Source organism: Cynocephalus volans, chromosome 5, assembly GCF_027409185.1.
Source record: "Cynocephalus volans isolate mCynVol1 chromosome 5, mCynVol1.pri, whole genome shotgun sequence".
Lineage (NCBI taxonomy): Eukaryota > Metazoa > Chordata > Mammalia > Dermoptera > Cynocephalidae > Cynocephalus > Cynocephalus volans.
Window position 1 is genome coordinate 134,241,130 of NC_084464.1, and position 18,504 is coordinate 134,259,633.

The 18,504-nt window shown below is 36.1% G+C and overlaps 1 protein-coding gene across 6 annotated transcripts in view; it reads left to right on the forward strand.

Moving 5' to 3' along the window:
• The window catches only part of EYA4 (EYA transcriptional coactivator and phosphatase 4), a 260,369-nt gene extending 250,272 nt beyond the window's left edge, over positions 1-10,097 (forward strand). For 4 of the 6 annotated variants that reach the window (XM_063096128.1, XM_063096132.1, XM_063096129.1 and 1 more), the window contains 3 exons: positions 927-1,048; positions 3,083-3,183; positions 6,618-10,097. In XM_063096128.1, the coding sequence (XP_062952198.1) occupies positions 927-1,048; positions 3,083-3,183; positions 6,618-6,698 (304 nt within the window). In that variant the 3' untranslated portion in view covers positions 6,699-10,097. The remainder of the gene's footprint in view (positions 1-926; positions 1,049-3,082; positions 3,184-6,617) is intronic. The other 2 variants (XM_063096130.1, XM_063096131.1) reach the window with 1 other exon arrangement.
• The last annotated feature ends 8,407 nt before the right edge of the window (positions 10,098-18,504 follow it).

An 18,504-nucleotide genomic window follows, 5' to 3' on the forward strand; every position in this document is an offset into this window, starting at 1 on the left:
AAATGCCTGGGATGTCAGAAAAACAGGTATTTATACAAAACATTGTTCAAATATGTATCAGAGCTTTTAGCAAAATTAAGTTATCCTCTGACCCTAATTCCTCTTCTCTGAATATAGTCTAAAGACATAGTCAAAGTTGTAGGAAAAAATTTAGATATCATTATTTATAATATTGAAAAATCAAAAGCCATCTATGTAACTAAACTTAACTTTAAAAAGTTAAAGTGCTCCACGTGGTAGAGTAATTTGCACACATTATGTTTTTTTCTGAGAGAGGGGAAATAATAACCAATATGATAAAAACAATTGGCACATGATATAAGTAAATAAAGTAGCACGCAAAATTGTGTATATGGTATGATCCTAAAGGAAAAAAAAATCTGTACACAAAAACTAACACTGAAAGTAAATGCACAAAATGGGAAGGCAGTTATCTCTGGATGGTTGGACAATTGATGCTTTTTATTTTCTTCTTTATATTTGTCTCCTTTTTATAAATTTTATAAATATATGCAATGTTTATAATTAAAACAAGAAATTGTGTGACTCTGAATATCACATAGTGTAAGTGATGAAACTGGATTTCAAAACTATATCTCTAAAGTTTAAAAAGCTATGCATTCTTTTATTCCACCATGTTTTCATTCTGTAGCATTCAGCTATATGTGACTTTGAGTAGCATCTTGCTTTGAGGAAATATTATGTAGAACTTTAAGTGACACCATATAGTCATGGATTTGTTTATTATTCTTAATAATCTGTATTATTTGGGGAGTTTCTCTATCTGCTGGTAGGCAATAATTGTTGCATATTGAAAGAGGCCATTTATTATGGAATTTAGAAACCACAATGACAATTTTAAAACTGTACTATTAGAACTTATTTAGTATTAGCAAACAAGTATGTATATTTCCTCCATATTTTAGGAGCAACTGCGTAAATGTCTTGGTGACGACAACCCAACTGATCCCAGCACTTGCGAAGGTTCTCCTCTATAGTTTAGGAGGTGCTTTCCCCATTGAGAATATTTACAGTGCAACTAAAATAGGTAAGGATATTATTTAAATTCTGTATGGAATGTATTCATATCTGTGCTTGGGAAGATTTTCTTAATGTGTGCCTTTGCCTGGTTCCCTTTTTCATCAATTTTCCTATTAGAGCATCAAGTAAATTTGGGTAAAGTCCAAATAACAAGGCCCTCTGCAACGCACTATACAAATGCAACTTTTATGAGAATTTGGCTAGTGAAATTCTGAATTCTGTGTCTGAGTAGTTCTGACTCATTCTTTATGTTTCAGTGAGTATTGTAGCACATTTTATCTAAATAAGACACACTATCTCTAGCCATGGTATTTAATAGTTTAATTAGTATGGTATATAATATTACACCCTTGCATACATAATAATCTAGATCTAAGAGAAAATACTATTTTGGCATTACAGGGGAGTCTCAGATTCAACTAGTGTCCTTAATTCCAGAAGAAAAAAAAAAAGAATTTCATGAATTAAAAAACATAACTGGAATATTCATAACACAAGTGGCTGGAAATCCACACTTCTAGAATGTGCAGTAGTAATCAAAGAACTACAGCCTTGGTGTTTTTTAGATAACATCTATCTGTGGAGTCATCTTTTGACTTTAAGTGCAATTCACAGACTTGGACTTCTAATAAATGTTCAGTAACAAAACTTCATCAACTTCTTCCATCTTGAAAGAGTTAAAAGAAAACAGCTTGTGTATTCCAGTATCTGTCAAGGAAATGCCTGGGAAAATATGGGTTATGTAATGTGCTCTGAAAGTCAGCAAACTCAGGCTTTGGAACGTTGACAAGAGAAGTTCAAAATCCTAAAATCCCCCACCAAAAATAAGCTGCCCTGGGCCTTGAGGAGGTATAATACTTGCTTTGGCAAAAGGAGCCCCAAATAGCAGCTCTTTTGGGAGTATAGTTAAAGGGAGCCAAACTTTCATAAAGTTAATTCCACATTGTCATGACCACTGCAATTCAGAGCCAGATACCAATTCCACACATTTGTTATATGAATGTATGTATGTATGTTAGCAGGATTAATATAGAGAACATGACTTTGTTTTTTAAAAAATCAGATAATTGTATACCAAAAACTACTTCTTTTAATAAGAACAATATAGTGTTTTATTGACCACATTGTTTCTTATATTTAATCTGAAAAAAATCATTTTTATTTTTCCATCTAAGCTAGTATTTTTTTGGAGTTCTCAACTATCAGATTAAGAAAAAAAGGCAAAATTAGCGTAAGAAAAAAAGGCAAAATTAGCCTTGGCTATATGAGCATTCTGGGAATGAAAATCAGAGAATAATGCCAATGTTGTAAAAATAAAGAACATGTAGAAATTCCACAGTGGTATTTCCGCAGGGCAATCAGAGAATACTAGTGTTATCAGTGCTGTGGCCCGTTTGGACAGCACCCTTAGTGCAATTAATCTGAGCCAGACTAGCTTTCACCCACTTGAAGAAAGAAGTTGTTTATAAAGGTAAATCCTTATCTTAGTATTTCCTCTTTACTTAAAGATGAACCTTTAGTTTTCACAATAATATATTCATCTGACATGTCTAGACTACTTAAAATAAATTAGATAAAATTGATTTATAGAATTAAATAAACAAATGTTGTTACAGCTTATAGTTGCCTATAAAATTGTTCCAGTACTTTTTTGGTGGAGTAAAACATGCTAACATTTTCTTTAGGTCAAATGCTTAACCCTACTGACTTTTCTGAAGTGTGAAACACATTTGTTTAACAATCTGTCCTAAGTAAAGACTTATGTTATTCAAACGTGTGCTGATTTCATAAACCCGGAAGGTATAAGGTAGTGCAAGCAATGTTCAACAGAATTTAACACTTTATTATCTTCAGGATAATGAATGCAATGGCTGGAAGAATAAGCAGTGCGTTGTTTTTCAGGCAAGGAAAGCTGTTTTGAGCGTATAGTGTCCAGATTTGGCACTAACATAACTTATGTTGTGATTGGAGATGGCCGCGATGAGGAGCATGCCGCTAACCAGGTAACTTCACTCTGAACTTTATCTCGTTTATCTTCCAGGAAAAGAAAGTTGCTTTGAACGAATAATGCAAAGGTTTGGCAGAAAAGTAGTATATGTTGTAATTGGGGATGGTGTAGAAGAAGAACAGGCAGCAAAAAAGGTAACCTGTCTCAAAACAATGTTGGTGTGATACTTCTAATGCAAGCCTTTTTGTTTGCATTCCTGTAGTTTGGTGCCATGGCAGCTTGACAAACTTTAAATTTATAGATGCAAAGCAATAAGAGCATGAGAGGGTCAGGCCTTAACATTCAAATAAACCATTTGGAGTCTAGCATTTTTTGCCTGAAATTTGGTAGGAAATGCAGGAATATTTAGATATATTTATCTGTGTGTGTAAGTGTGTGTGTATAAAGTAAATATATATAATAAATATATATTCGTGTGTGTGGTTGTATACGTTTATATACGCACAATGCGCACAGATATAGATGACGCAGTAATCTGTAAGAAAGATGAGGGAAAATTTAAGCACATGAAATTTAATAAGATGAAGTTTAATGAGCTCCACAGAAAAATCATGTGAGTGGCTCATGAGTCCCATATGCTCTGTGGTCCTGTGAGTACCTAGAAAGAGGTATGCTTCATGATTATGAATGCTCAGGGTAGATTTAATAGCTGAAGAAAAAAACTGTTGCAAGAGATTGTAATAAGTGCTATTGGAATGGGATGTATTATTCAGATCCTTCTGTGCCGTCTTGTTTTAAAAGACTTAGATGCAATGTGCTTCACATCTTCTAGAAGAGTGCTGTCTGTGTTGGTGAGCCATTGGTTCTTGATTGAAGCCAAGCAGTTGGCTTTGAACGTATTCAGAAGATCTCTTGGCCCTAGATATTTAAATAAGCCTTTTCATTTGGCCCATATTTCTGAGGAAGAAACCAAGGTAATTAGAAACCATTAAATAGTTGGTTTAGCATCGAAAAAGGAGCGATGTAAGGATTGGCCCCCTAGAACAGACTATTGGTCAACACAACACTGAGATCTACTGCTTTCTTTACTGAATGGCAGTGAAATATCATCTAGCCAAGATAAAAATGGTAGAATTTATAAAACAAAGCAAAATGATGAATTAGTATTTTTAAACAATGACATATCAGCGTATATTGTTTTACGTAGAAAGAATGTTATCCTTATTATCCTGAGAAGATTTTAAATCACTATCTAATAAAGCCTTCACTAAACACTTACATGTACTGGAGTGTTTACCTGATTTCTGTTTTCCAAAAAAATAGCAACATTAAGAACAATTTTATAGAAAGGTTTATGGCTGTAATAGAAAGGGAAAGGAAATGATTTATGTTTCTAGTCAATTCAAATCAAGCAAAATGGAGGAGAAAGTGCCTCCACTTCAGAAGGTTTGGTGACAGTGCTGGCAGTCATACTTGAAATTCTCCATGCTTTTCCATCACATCCAGAGAGCTGGTGCAGACTCTGCCTCCCACAGAGCACCCCAGTCTTAATTAACAGTGTCAATGACCCAAGACAGCATACTGGCCCCAAAGACATTCTGTATGAGGTCAGGGCTGCAGCTTCAAGAAATACAACTTTCATTGCTGACTGCTACTAGTCACACACAACTGAAATATCTTCTGGAGTTTGTCAATGTCCTGAGTCCATGTTGTTTTGATTTTTCATATTGGCAGCATAATTACATACAACAAATAATAATCAACGATGCAGCCACACCAGCGAACATTTCCATGTCTTTTAGCGTATGTGAAATTCACATATATCTAAGACAGGACTAATAAAATTCACTTTTCCAAACCAATAGTAGTATATGCCTTTGAAAACTGAAACTTACCAAGTCCACTGCAGTTATCCATGTCATGAAAGGGTAGACTTGGTATACCAGTTGTTCTACTTTCTGCTTTACACCTGAAACTTCAGAAGAAAAAGGCCTGACTCCAAATGGATAAGAATCTCAGATGGAATGCTATTTCCAAATGATTGTTTATGTAGGTACAGTTTTGGTGATGGTGAAAGCTTATAACTATTTTGAAACACAGGTGGTTGGTTTCTGTAGTACCCAGAATGCATGCTTTTCTTTGGATGTAGCAGTAATCGCATGTGCAGAAATATCAAATACTGTTTTGTTATTACAAATAGATCTGAGCTGAATGAAAAAAAATGTTACTTCTAGGTGAATTTCTGTGCTTTAATTTGACCTAAAACATACTACTTCATTTGAGAAATTTAAGAAGAAATGTCAAAGTTTAGGAATAGGAATTTATAACTGTGCTCCCCTATAGAAATATATAATGCAAGTTGCATATGTAATTTTAATTTTCTAGAAGCCATTTTTAAAAAGTTAAAAGATAGGTAGAATTAATTTTAATGATATATTTTAATTAACCCAATATACCCAAAATATTATTTTCTCAGCACTTAATTGATGTAAAAATTATTGATGTGATGTGTACAATTTTTTTTGTTCTAAGTCTTTGAAATTTAGCATGCATTTTAAACTAGACTAACTATATTTCAATTGCTCAATAACCACAAGTGCCTAGTGGCTACCATATTAGGCAGGAAAAAATTGTATAGCAATAGTGATTATTCTTATGATTCTTAATTTTTTAAAGAAAATGCCTTTTTTCATGTTTTATATATACATATTTCTATTGTATACATGAATATGTATTTATACATATACATTCTAGAAGATGCCATCAGCCCAGCTTACAATAATGTCATCACTATAGTGCAATGGTGCAGTGTTTTGTTTTGTTTTTTGTTATAGTCTTCAGGGAGGATTATTTATACTTTTTTTTCCTAATCACCCCCTTCCGTGAAATTTTAATGCTACATATGTACTTTATTCTCATATATCTTCGGAGGGACACAAACCATTGTAATGTCTAAGATATCTTTGCCCCTTAGGAACCCATTTTTGTCTCCTCAGGATGACATTTTTCCAACCTAAAATGCATGCTGGAGTTCTTTCTCTCAACCCCATGCCAGAGAAATAATCAGGCTTAAGTTATTCATTTCACAGAGAAGTAAGAAAGTTATTCCCACATTTTTCCTTTATTTAGTTCAGCTTCAAATTACTTTTTACACAGAAAGGAATTCACCCTCTTTTCCTCTCAAATAGACAAAAGGCCTTGCACTTAGGAAGTTTATCATTTTAATTTATTTTTAACTGAGAGATGGACCTTTAGGAGTGATGAACCGATTAAAATTTGCTTTCCATCAGCCAGGTAGGACTTGACGCCCACTAGCTTCCCCAGATGGTGATGCTGGTAATGATACTTCCCAGAATAAGTATTAAACTACCTAATAAATTTTAGTATTTGCTTTTATTATCATTAAAATCCAGTTCAGATCTATTTCTCTATTATTTTGGCAATGCCATATTGTTGCTGCCAAGCCTTCAGATATGATCAACTCTCCTTGAAACTCCCTCTCTTGGTCTTGGGTGGACTCCACATCCCTGTGTATTCTGCTGCTTCATTGAGATGATGGTTATGATCTCTCTCCATTCCTCATTCCTTCCCTTTTTCTCTCCCATCCCTGCTTCTCTTAATGACACAGCACAACATGCCCTTTTGGAGGATATCAAGTCACTCAGACCTCTTGGCTCTACATCAAGCACTGGAATTAGAATATTTGTAACTGTGTTCTCTAGCTGGAAGATCTGGTTATATATATATATATATATATATATATATATATATCTCAAGTACACTGAATTTTTATGTGTGATTCAATGCCTCTGGCTTTACACATATAAATTGTCTTAAAGGATGAAATCATATTTGGAATGAAAATTCCAGAATGAAGAATTCAGATTGCTGAATGGAATTAAACTTTAGTGCTACAGAAGGGAAACTCTATGGTCTTATATTTACAACACTTTAATTGTTTTTTAAAAAATTCTGTGGAGGTTGCTGGTACACACCGAATGAGTCCTAACTGGAATTAACAGCTTTAGCAAAGAATTCTTACCCTGGCAAAGCAGCAACACACATACTCCGTCTGACAAGGTGGTCAACAACATTCCTCAAAATGGGAGATCTTCTCAGCTCTGAGGTTTGAATCTGACTTTAGCCTACCTAGCCCAGAAAATCTGAATTGGAATGCACTCAGACTGTATAAGGACAGTCCTATCTAGACCTGTAATTTGTGTAAATTATTGATGAAAATAATTTACTGTGACTTTATTAGCAGCTGACTTTGAAAGTGGATGGATGCAATTTTTCTTTCATTTGTTGGGGAGGGGCGAGGGAGGGTACATGGGAATATAATATTGTCTCTTTTTTTAAGTTTGGCAAACAGAATGTTCATACTGATGTGTTGTGCCTTAAAGACAAGACAGCATTTGTGTGTTACAATGTAACTTTGGTTAAAATCTCTGTAGATAATGAAACACAAAAACCTTTGTGATAATTCTTAACATGACCAAATTTAAAATTCAAGCTATCAAAGCTTAACGTTGCATCAACAAGAAACTGAGTATTTGTTGCAATAAGAAAACAATAATAATAAAGGAAAGCTTGTGTTTTATTTGGGTTCTTAATAATTCCAGTTATTATATGAGGCAACTATTTATGCATCCAACCACAGGCAAAAGGTTTGGGAAAGACTGTGGGACCCTTACTTAGAAAGTGAAATGTATGTCTCAAGTACCCTTTCTACAGTTTTACTGAGAAAACTAAGAGCCGTATTCACAACGACTTGTACAGTTTTCAGTTTGAGAAATATCAGTGTGTGTAAGTTGCATAAGGAAAATATCATGCAAATCGTAAGCAATTATTACTCAAAACATTTTTAGAATTTGCTGTGGACATGGCTTAAAATAAAGTTAAGTTTATTCCCAGTGTCATTGTGAAAATGAAATGTCACCAGTAATGGAAGGCAGATGCCCCAGATGTCTTCTAAGCAAAGTGAGTATATGAAAATTTTACATAGAATATCATCATAAATTAAATTAGTAAATGAGCTGGATCCTGACAGCATTACCAAAATCACAACAGTAAAATAGTACCTGGTTCTCTGTCTTAACACATCAGTCCAGGTTCTATCCATTACAGACATGGATACATTAATTTCTGCCTGTACTGGTACTGCACAGTGGAATACATTCATTGAAAGGAGAGCCTGTCATCGTTGTGTTTGCATGGATTTTTTTTTTTTTCTTGGTGTGTAGCCCATATTGGGAACATGATACAGGTTCTCCTGTAATTTTCTATGACATGATTTCCCTTGTGGAAATTTAAGACTTTAAGATCTGGAGTATTTAAATGGTGTCTACACCTGAAATTCTATGTTTAAAATGTCGTAATGTGGATCCTGGAGTTCTGCTACTAGTCAAAGCCCCTAACCAGAGGCTGTTTCATGATAATTCATCAACTGAGGCTTCTGTAACTTCAATAAGGTCAGAGCTTTGCTCACAGATCACAGCATTCACTATGGAAATATGATTGCATTTCTTCAGTCTAGAAACCTGTATTTCTTTCCTGAATGCTAAGACCATGTTTACATTGGGCAGAAAGATATCAAGATCCCAATTTTGTGTAAGATTGTGATTTCATCACATAAACCTTAAACTTATTCTTAAAACTTAGTAGCTTTAGGTTACTTCTGGCCCAAGTATTGTTGCAGGCAAATTACGGTTGGAATTATTTTAATGATAATAATAAGGATAATAATAATAATAATAATAATAAATCTTATACCCCTGTTGGCCTTTAGCTTGAAAATAGCAGTATAAAAAATTAAAGTTACATTGATTATCAAAACATAATTATTTTGTGCACTAAAACCTTAAATATTTATTACTGTGAATAAAACAAAATTATCTTTACTGTATATCCAGTTTGTTTAAATGATAGAATTGTGGCATTACATGTAAATTTTAAACTCTTTTTTATATCAAACAAGCAAAGCTTCTTATGCTGCTAAATCTGCAGATGCAAAAGAAATACCCCTTTAAAGGACGAAGAGGAGCTGGCTGATTGGATCACCCAGTGCTATTTCTCACACACATCTTTTCTTCAGAATATGTGTTCAAAAGAGGCTGCCGGCATAAAACCTAAATGCTAGGTTGATGAAGAACAGCTTGTCTGGCACAACGGTGGTGCAGGTTAACAAGCTAACATCATAGCTTGGTCATGGGGCTTTGAGCATGCTCAAACTAGAACTCTTCCCTTCTCACCTTAGGAGCAGAAAATCCTTAAACAAACAAACAATCAAAAAACCAGCCTCCTTGGCAATTCCCACATTCTATTTACATACAGAATATTGTGCCTTGTAAAGCGTTGGGAAAATGTTCTGTAATTAAAATGGGTTTTTGGCTACTACATATGCAAACTTGGTGTTATTGTATGTTTTACTAGGGAAGATAACCACCTTGTGCTGCACCTTGAAAATATCAAGACCATGTCATTTCAATAACAAAATAGGTGGCCTGGCTACAGTATCATAGCATACGGTTAATACACTGTACCTCTGCAAAAATTTGTAAATCAAATTCAGAGGCAAAAAAATATTTTAGAATTATGCAGTTTGAGCACAAAAAGTAGGTAATAAACATCTCTTAAAATGATTTTTCCTTAGTCTTTGGTAAGCTAAGATTCAAAGTAGTGTCAACAGCATGCTTCAGTATGAAGTTGTTTTTTTAAAGCACATTCATTGATGACAAGCCTAAAATCTCAGTGAATATGGCATTTAGTATTTCTTTTAAGAACAAACATAAGCATTATGAGCCAAAGTTGCATTTTGACTCCCAACTATGGTAGCATTATGGAAATCTCACAGTCAAAAGTCAAGGGTTTCTGTTATGTATTAGTAAAGTATAGATTATTGGGGCCTACATAATTTAAAGAAATGTAAATTAATATTAAAAGCTTGTAAAAATATGTACATCTTTACTATTTCTCAATAAATACCTTTGCAAATGTTTTCATTTTCTTCACCCTCCCATGTTGTAGAGTTTTTGTGTGTGTATTTAGCTTGATTGTAAATCATGTGAAATTTGTATTTCGGTTTCTTGATATATTCTCATCTTCCCTTTTTTGTGCCCAAGTTGCATAATTTGCAGTTAAGGCGAACTGAGATGTAACATGGTAAAAATGTTACTAATTAAGGCTAAAAGTGGGCTGCCTTACTGAAAAGATGTTTTTTACGTATAGGTAGCTACATTCAAGTATAATGCATAAAGTAGCCACAATTCAGTAATGATAAAGCAACGCCAATTAGAATATTTAAAGCAAGTTCCCTTTAGATGAATATGTTTGTACTAGTTTATGAGTATCTTCCAAGAGAATAAAAGGAATAGTGTTCTGAAATAGATTTAGCAGCTCCTTTATTATCTTGCATATAGTATTGATTTATTTGCAGATCTGTGGTTCACATGCAAAGCAAAGGTGAATTTCATACCAGCCTCTATTTATTCACAACTTTTAAAAATGTTAGCCTCCAAATTAATGAGATTTAAATTATGTGGGAACACTCTGGCTAGCCTTACTCCATACAAAAGTTGATTATGACCTACAGGAATACAATGAATATGTTTAAAATTAATTAAGTATGTAAACTTACTTTCTATTCTCTTATATCCAATTACCATTTGAATTTGAATTTGTAGGAAGGACTAAATTATATGTAAGATCTCCCAACTCTCCTGAACTCTTAAGGAAGTACGGTTGGCTCTCCATATCTGTGGGTTCTGCGTCCGTGGATTCAACCAACTGCACATGGGAAATATTTGGAAAAAATTTCATCTGTACTGAACATGTATACTTTATTTTTTCTTGTCATTATTCCCTAAACAATGCAGTGTAACAACTATTAACATAGCACTTTCATTGCATTAGGTATTATAAGTAATCTAGAAATAATTTAAAACATACGGAAGGATGTGCATAGGTTATATGCAAATAGTACACCGTTTTATATCAGAACTTGAGCATCAGTGGATTTTAGTATCCATAGGGGCAGGAAGGGGTGTCTCAAAACCAATCCTCAGCAGATACAAAGGGACAAGTGTATAGCCAATTTGCCTATTTAATATATCTGCTTGGATGAAAAGACCTCTGAAATCAACATGTCCAAATCTGAGCTTGTGTTTCTTCCTCAGCCACTTCTCACCTCTCCCAGGACTACCATCCAGGTCATGATGATCAACATTTCTCACCTGGATTACTACACTGGCCTCTAGTTTAGTCTCTCTGCTTTGGCCCTTACACACCTTCAGTACATCTCATCACAAAAGTCAGAATGATACTGTGAGTTCGAGCATGTTCCTTCTCTTAGAAACCTCCAGCAGCTGGCTACCAATCTCACTCAGCATGAACACCGGTATCCTTAAACAATGACCTGTCAAACTTACATGCACGATCCTGGTAAACTCTGCATCTTCACGTTCTTGTAACCTTCTCTGACTCCTTCCTCACCACCAAATTGGCACCTCTGTAATTGGCATGTACTTGCACCCACCTGCTGCAGGGCCTTTGCACTCACTATTCCTTGTACTTAGAAAGTACAGGTATCCACATCACTTATGCCCTCGGTTTCTTCATGCCTTTACTCAGAGACCATGTTCTAACTGGGAAGGTCCTTCCCTAACCTTTATATCATTTCTCTGCTTTACCATTAAGTAATATTTAATCATTAGGCTTATCCTACATAATGCATATTTATTTTTTGCAGTGTATGACTCACCCATTACAATGCATGCTCTGTGAAGATGGGGATTTTTGTTTTGTTTTATTCAGTTCTGTATAACCAATATCTACGGAAGTGTCTGGCATATAGTAAGTACTCAAAACCTATTTATTAAATGAATGCCTAAACCATAGGTAAACACTTACATGATCATGGTCTAGAATTAAAGAGATTGAAAATAGTAGAACTAGATTTGAAGGGGGAAATAAGGAAGAAAACATGCGGGTAAGTTTGAATGAGACCAGTGTAAGTTTTTACAACTTACCTAAGTGTTCGTTAGCCCAGTAATTTATAAAAATAAAGAGCAAACAAGGATGGCCATAAGAAAAGATGTATTTGAAAAAAGTTTGGGCATAACTTGAGAATGACCTACTAGATAAAAACAAGTTTACAATGAATCAGTAATTGCTTCCTTTACACCCCGTTTTCTCTTTTATTAAAATGAAAAAAAAGTATGCAACATCAATAGGTTTAATTGACTTAAAGACACACACACACAAAAAATAATATAAAAATCAGATCTCTCTGCAGACTCGGTGGTTCATGATTCTGAGTCTCAGAAACAAAAAAAGAAAGAGAAGTGTACGATTTCTCTTAGTTAGCAAAAGATAACCATTATTTAACATCTGTGCATGGTTTCACATATTACAAAAAACAGTTATTACACGTAATGTTCTTATACACAGGTTACTATTCAAAGCAGTCTCATGTGCCAGGCCAAAGTCAATTCTTGGGACGTGCTGTGATCAACAGAGATGTTCCCTCAGAGCATCAAGGGGGAAATTTTTACTGTGCCCAAGTCCTGCCTTTAAATGGGAAGAGTAGCCATTTTTATTGGCTTTTCCCTCATCCAGAGAACCTTCCAGGCTTGTGTTAGCACATGATATGAAAAACGTGCAAACATAATATGCTAAGGAATCTGACAAAGCAGATGACTCTATACAAGCCAGACTATTGTTTTCCCTTCTAATGAAATACTTTTTGATTGGGGCTTGTGGGTACACTGTTTCTGTGGCTAAAGGGCACTGTAGGTCATAAAATCTTAGATATTTGTGCTTGATGGCAATTATGATGACATTAATTTAGTTTTGGCCTTCAGGATTTACACAGAATTGAAAGAGAGCATGTGCTGGGGGCAGTAGAGTAATCACCAAGTAAATCAGTCTCCACAGAACCACAGCATAGGGCTGGCCCTGAACTTATCACACTCCTGAACTGTGGCGTGACTGTCACATAGTGTTTGAAGGGTGTTACAAATGGTAAGCACAAGGTGCATGGGCAATCACTTGCAGAGGGACCTAACCAGTCCTCATAACAAAGAGTCCTGAAGAAAATGATTCGCAAGCTGAAACCCCAAAGACAAAACAGAGAAGGCCAAGGAAAGCATTGGATTGGAAGCCTCTAGGCAAAGTGGAAAATACGAGGGTATTTCCAAAAGTTCTTGGAAAGATTCATATTATCTTTTAATTTTATCCACAAACTTTCTGAAGTATCCCTGTGTATAAGAGAGTATAGGTAAGAGAGAGAAGAGTGTATTGGTATGGTCAGGGGGCTGCAAGTAAGTCTTTTTTCTGGAGCATGCAGTGAAGAGAAGAGGAAATAATAAGAAATGAGACTGAAAAATAAATGAGGGCCAGATTATGAGACTTTTCAATACAACATTAATGAGTTTCAATTTTATTCAGGATCGGTAGGTATGAAATGAAAGGTTTGTAAGCAGAGGATTTGTGTGCAGATTTGTACTTTATAACAATTACTGGCCACACCACAGATAGTGAGGGATTGGAGAGGCTGGTGCAGGATCCTGGAGAGTTATTGCTAGATTTCTGAATTAGGTAGTGGGCATGAACATGGAGAGAAGTGGGCAGATTCAAAAAAATTAGGGTATTAAGAATAATTAAGCAATGGTTGCTGCTTTGCCTCATGTCCTCAGGCAAACCCAGCCTGACCTCTAGGTTTCTGTCTTGGGCAATTTGGTAGATTGTAGTGCAGTTCACAGAGATCAGAAACACAAAAGAAGGGAAGATATTCTGGCTGCTGTTTTTATCGTGGTTGGTGGTGCTTGTCACTGTGGGGGATACTGAGTTCAGTTTCTAGAAGTGTTATTTTGGGGGTGGTGGTCGCCTCAAGTAGAGTTGTACAGAGGGAAGTTGAATTTGCAGCAACTTCCTGATTGTTTGTTAAACACTTTACCAGGTCATAACTGAATTACTCTCAGAGCAGTAAATAAAATCTTAATGTCATCAAATCACATCAGTTAGTCATTTAAAAAGTATTTACCATTTTGCACAAACTTGAGACAATATCGCTAAAAGGCTAGAATGATGCCAGTAATGTGGAATGTGTATGTGTGATGAACACGATGGAAAATTATTTGGGGTTACTCGTTGATATAACATCATGCTTTCCAACTCCTGCCTTACTCCAATTTCCAGTAAAGATAAAGTAGTCATATATCTGGATTTACAACCTGAAGAAATTCAAATGCCTCTATAAACTTTTCATTTTAGTTTTGTGCAATTAAGTCATCGCCAGCTTACATCTGCTTAGAAACCAATATGACATTCTCATTTATTTGCCAAAGAAAGAAAACATATTAGAGAAAGAGCTCCGCAACAGAATGACAGATGATTTAATCACTTATGCTGGGATTAATGTATTTTAAAAAAATGGTGATCATTAAAATATATGTTATGATGGAGTATACTGTTTTATGAGTGGACAGTAATATCTAGTACATGAATAGAAAGAAAAATTAATGCCATACACACACCTATCCATCATATTTGGCTCATGCAATTACTTTCACATCAGTTATGGGAACACCAGGGGTGGGGTGGAGCAGACACAGGAGAGGGCTCTGAAGAAAAAGTGGTAAAACATCAATTTTTAAACTTTCATCTGGAGTTTTACGAATGACAAGTTCATTTTCCAAATTTTGAGCACCCACTGGTTTCCTAAATAAAACCCGATACCACAGACTGGCCACTTTTGGCAATGTATGTTGTTACCATGCTCGACTCAAGAATTGGTTTTAAAGAAAAGAAAAGGGAATGCTCTGCTTGCTTCTGCCTAGGCACAGCAGGGATATTTATCTGTGCACCTTCTATATATCCTTGAAACCTTTGTTGTTGCTGCTGCTGCTGCTGCTGCTGCTGCTGCTGCTGTTGCTGCTGCTGCTGCTGTTTTACTCATCCAACCTCAGCAGTGTCTGCTGGGCAGAGGCAGCTGGTACCGTTGTACAAGGTGAGGACTGGGATCGTGGAGTAGATGGCCAGGCTTGGATTCAGTACTAGCTTTGCAGCCAGCTCTAGAGGAGGGAGCATGCTGGAAGGAAGAAGAGGAGGGAAACAAACATTTGAGGAGACTAATAATGATCCAGGAACTTACCATATGTTACTTCCTTTAGTTATCAGATCACTAAGTCCATATTCTTAGTTCCATTGTATAGTCTAACTGGCTTCCCAAGGTCATATGATTTGTGGGTGGCACAGAGTTGGAACTTAGGTCTATCGGGTGGATTTTTTCTGGACTGCAACATTAGGCTTGTTGCACTTTATCTGCCTGTTCCCCCACAGTCGCGTTGCTCAGAACTTGTAGAGCTACGATCTGAGGAAAAGCACAATGAAGAGCAGGTGAGATTGCAAGCAACAGAGTTAAGTGTCACTCTTTTTTCTCCCTACAGACATAAATGCCATCCGTGTAACTCCCATATTGCCTATGTGAGAAGTGTCCCTTATGCAGTAGAAATCTTACTTTCACAGATAACTGGTTAATGGGACCTTTGGTGATGAATTTGGTTTGGCAATTACAGTTATATCTGGTCCTAAAAGATGACCCAAGAGCTAGCTGTCCAATTAAAGATGCTGAATTGATTTGCATTTAGGTTAAAATATTTTTTAAATTACCCCTTTTCAAAATACCATTCCTGGGTACAACAAGCACATCAACAGCTCTTGGCACAGCTGATGTATAAGCTCCCTGACCTACAGCATGGTCCTGAGGATGGCCCTAGACGGGCTGCTGATCAAAGTGGGGAATGAAGTAGATAAGTAGATTCTGGAGCTGTCCAGTGTAGGGAAAACAAATGATGGTGGAACACTGAGGAGTCAGCATGATTTTAGGAGCATCTGGATTGAAGATGTTTCAAGGGAAATCTCTAAAGGATAAGTATAGAGAAAGTTTTTATAAACAACTTGGCCAACTTTGTATCTTTTTAAAGTTCTATAGTGGGTGTGATTTTTTTTATATGGGCAAAATGCAGATAAAAGTTTCTGTCATTTTTACTTATATTTTTACGTGTACAGTCAGTGGCATTAAGAACTTGTACATTGAATCATCACCACCATCCATCCACAGAACTCTTTTCGTCTTGCAAAACTGAAACTCTACCCATTGAACAGTAACTTCCTGATTTTCCCTTCCCACGAGTCCCGGTAACCATCATTCCCCTTTGTGTGAGTATGAATTTGACTACTCTAGGTAGTCACACAAATAGAGTCGTCGTATTTATCCTTTTGTGACTGGCTTATTTCGTGTAGCATAATGTCCTCGGGGTTCATCCATGTGTCAGAATTTCCTTTCTTTTTGAGGATGAATAATATTCCATTGTATGCATACATCACATTTAGTTAATCCATTTATCTGTCAATAGGCATTTGGGTTGTGATGGAGTTTGGATGGGTTGTCCCTGCCAAAACTCATAAGGAAATCTGATCCCCAGTGTGGCAGTGCTGGAAGCTGTTTGAGTCATGGGGCAGATCCCACATGAATGGATTAATGCTCTCCCTAGGTGGGGGGAGTAATGAATGAGTTCTCACTCTATTAATTCCCATGAGAGCTGGTTGTTTAAAAGACCCTGGCACCTCCTCTCTCTCTCTCTCTTGCTTCCTCTTGCCATGTGATCTGCTTGTACCTACCCACTGCCTGCTGCTTTCCACCATGAACAGAAGCAGCCTGAGGCCTGTGCCAGATGCAGCTGTCCCAGAATCATAAGCCGAATAAATCTCTGTTTTTTATAAATTACCCAGTCTCAGGTATTCTGTTATAGCAACACAAAAAAGGACTAATACAGGTTGCTTCTATATTTTGGCTGTTGCAAATAATGTGCTCTGAAGGTGGATATACAGATATCTCTTTGAGTCCCTGCTTTAAATACTTTTGGGTATATACCCAGAGGTGGAATTGCTGGATCATGTGGTAATTCTATTTTTAATTTTTGAAAATTTAATTTTTAATTTTTGAAAAACTGCCATACTGTTTTTCATGGTAGCCACACCATTTTACATTCCCCCAGTAGTGCACAAGGGTTTCAATGTCTTTTCTCCACCTCTCCACCAACACTTGCTATTTTCTGTTCTGTTTTGTTTTGGATTTTATAGAAATCATCCTAATGGATTAAAGTGATATCTTATTGTGATTTTTATTTGTATTCCCTAATGATTATGGCTTATTGGCCACTTGTGTATCTTCTTTGGAGAAATGTCTATTTAATCCTTCACATATTTTTAATTGGGTTGGGTTGTTTTTGTTGTCAAATTGCATATTCTGGATATTCAGCCCCCACCACATACTTATATATAATTTGCAAATATTTTCTTCCATTCCTTGGGTTGTCATTTTCATAGTAAACATGACATTTTGTGTACTAAGTATTCCCTTTTTTCGGTGATACTTACCATACCTCTGGGCACACGGCTCAACCCTATCTTATCCTATTTGTCATAATAATTTATTTGCCCAAAGATGGGTACAGGACTCAGGCTGGGCTAATGAAAACTTACCCCAAGCCTTTTTTTCTAAAGCCACTCTGAAAGATACACTGTATTTCTGGGATGAGAAGCTCTAGTGGCTATGTCAGCCCAGAATGTCAGACCACATTTCCTTCCACATTAAGAGAAAACCTAAATATGAAGCCAACAGAGGAGGAAACAAAGCTTTGAGGTCAAGCCCTGGTGATATTGTCAGAGGTTTAGTTTCACATGTTAGGAGACAGAACTTCAGCTCAGTAACCACGCCTGGATTTTTTAGTTTCAGAAGCCGAAAGCTTTTCTTTTATTTTTTCCTCAAACTTGTTTGACTTTAGTTTCTGTCATTTGCAGTCTTTCTTTTTCTCTTAACCTTGTTTAATTCTGATTTCTGTCACTTGCAGTCAAGAGACTGTGCCCTAATATCCAACTGGAAGTATTGATTCCTGGAGCCAACAGACCAAAGCATGACCTCTAATCAGTGCTTGGGGGAATAGAGGAGGTTAGAGTTGGTCTCTCAAAGTCTGAAAAGTGGTTAAAGTTTTGGTGCTCCTGACTCTCATTTTCTCTAGATCTTCTGCTCCTTCCAGCTACATAGTGGCCAAGACATATGAGCTAGGATGGGGATGGAAGGGAGGGACTGTTTCTTTGTAAGGAAGTAGGCTTAAAATATCTCACAATAGTTTTAAATTGTTACTTTAAAATATTTCCCCCCTCTAAATTATGGTTCTTTGGATGAACCCTGGCACCTCTCTTTATGTCACCCTGCAATTTGGCCACACCTCTTGAGAACACAAATATTTGAGACTGAAAACCTCAATGCTCCATCTGCCTCCCCCACCCCACCCCCACCTTGTGACCACATCACCTAATCATCTGTGAAATGCAGTTTAGAAGTAACTTAGCTAATTGAATGGCAGATCATACAATCACTTCTTAAGTTCTCTTTCTTTGGAAAAGTTTTTGACCTATAACCCTGACTAATTACAGTCCTGCCTATGGGCATG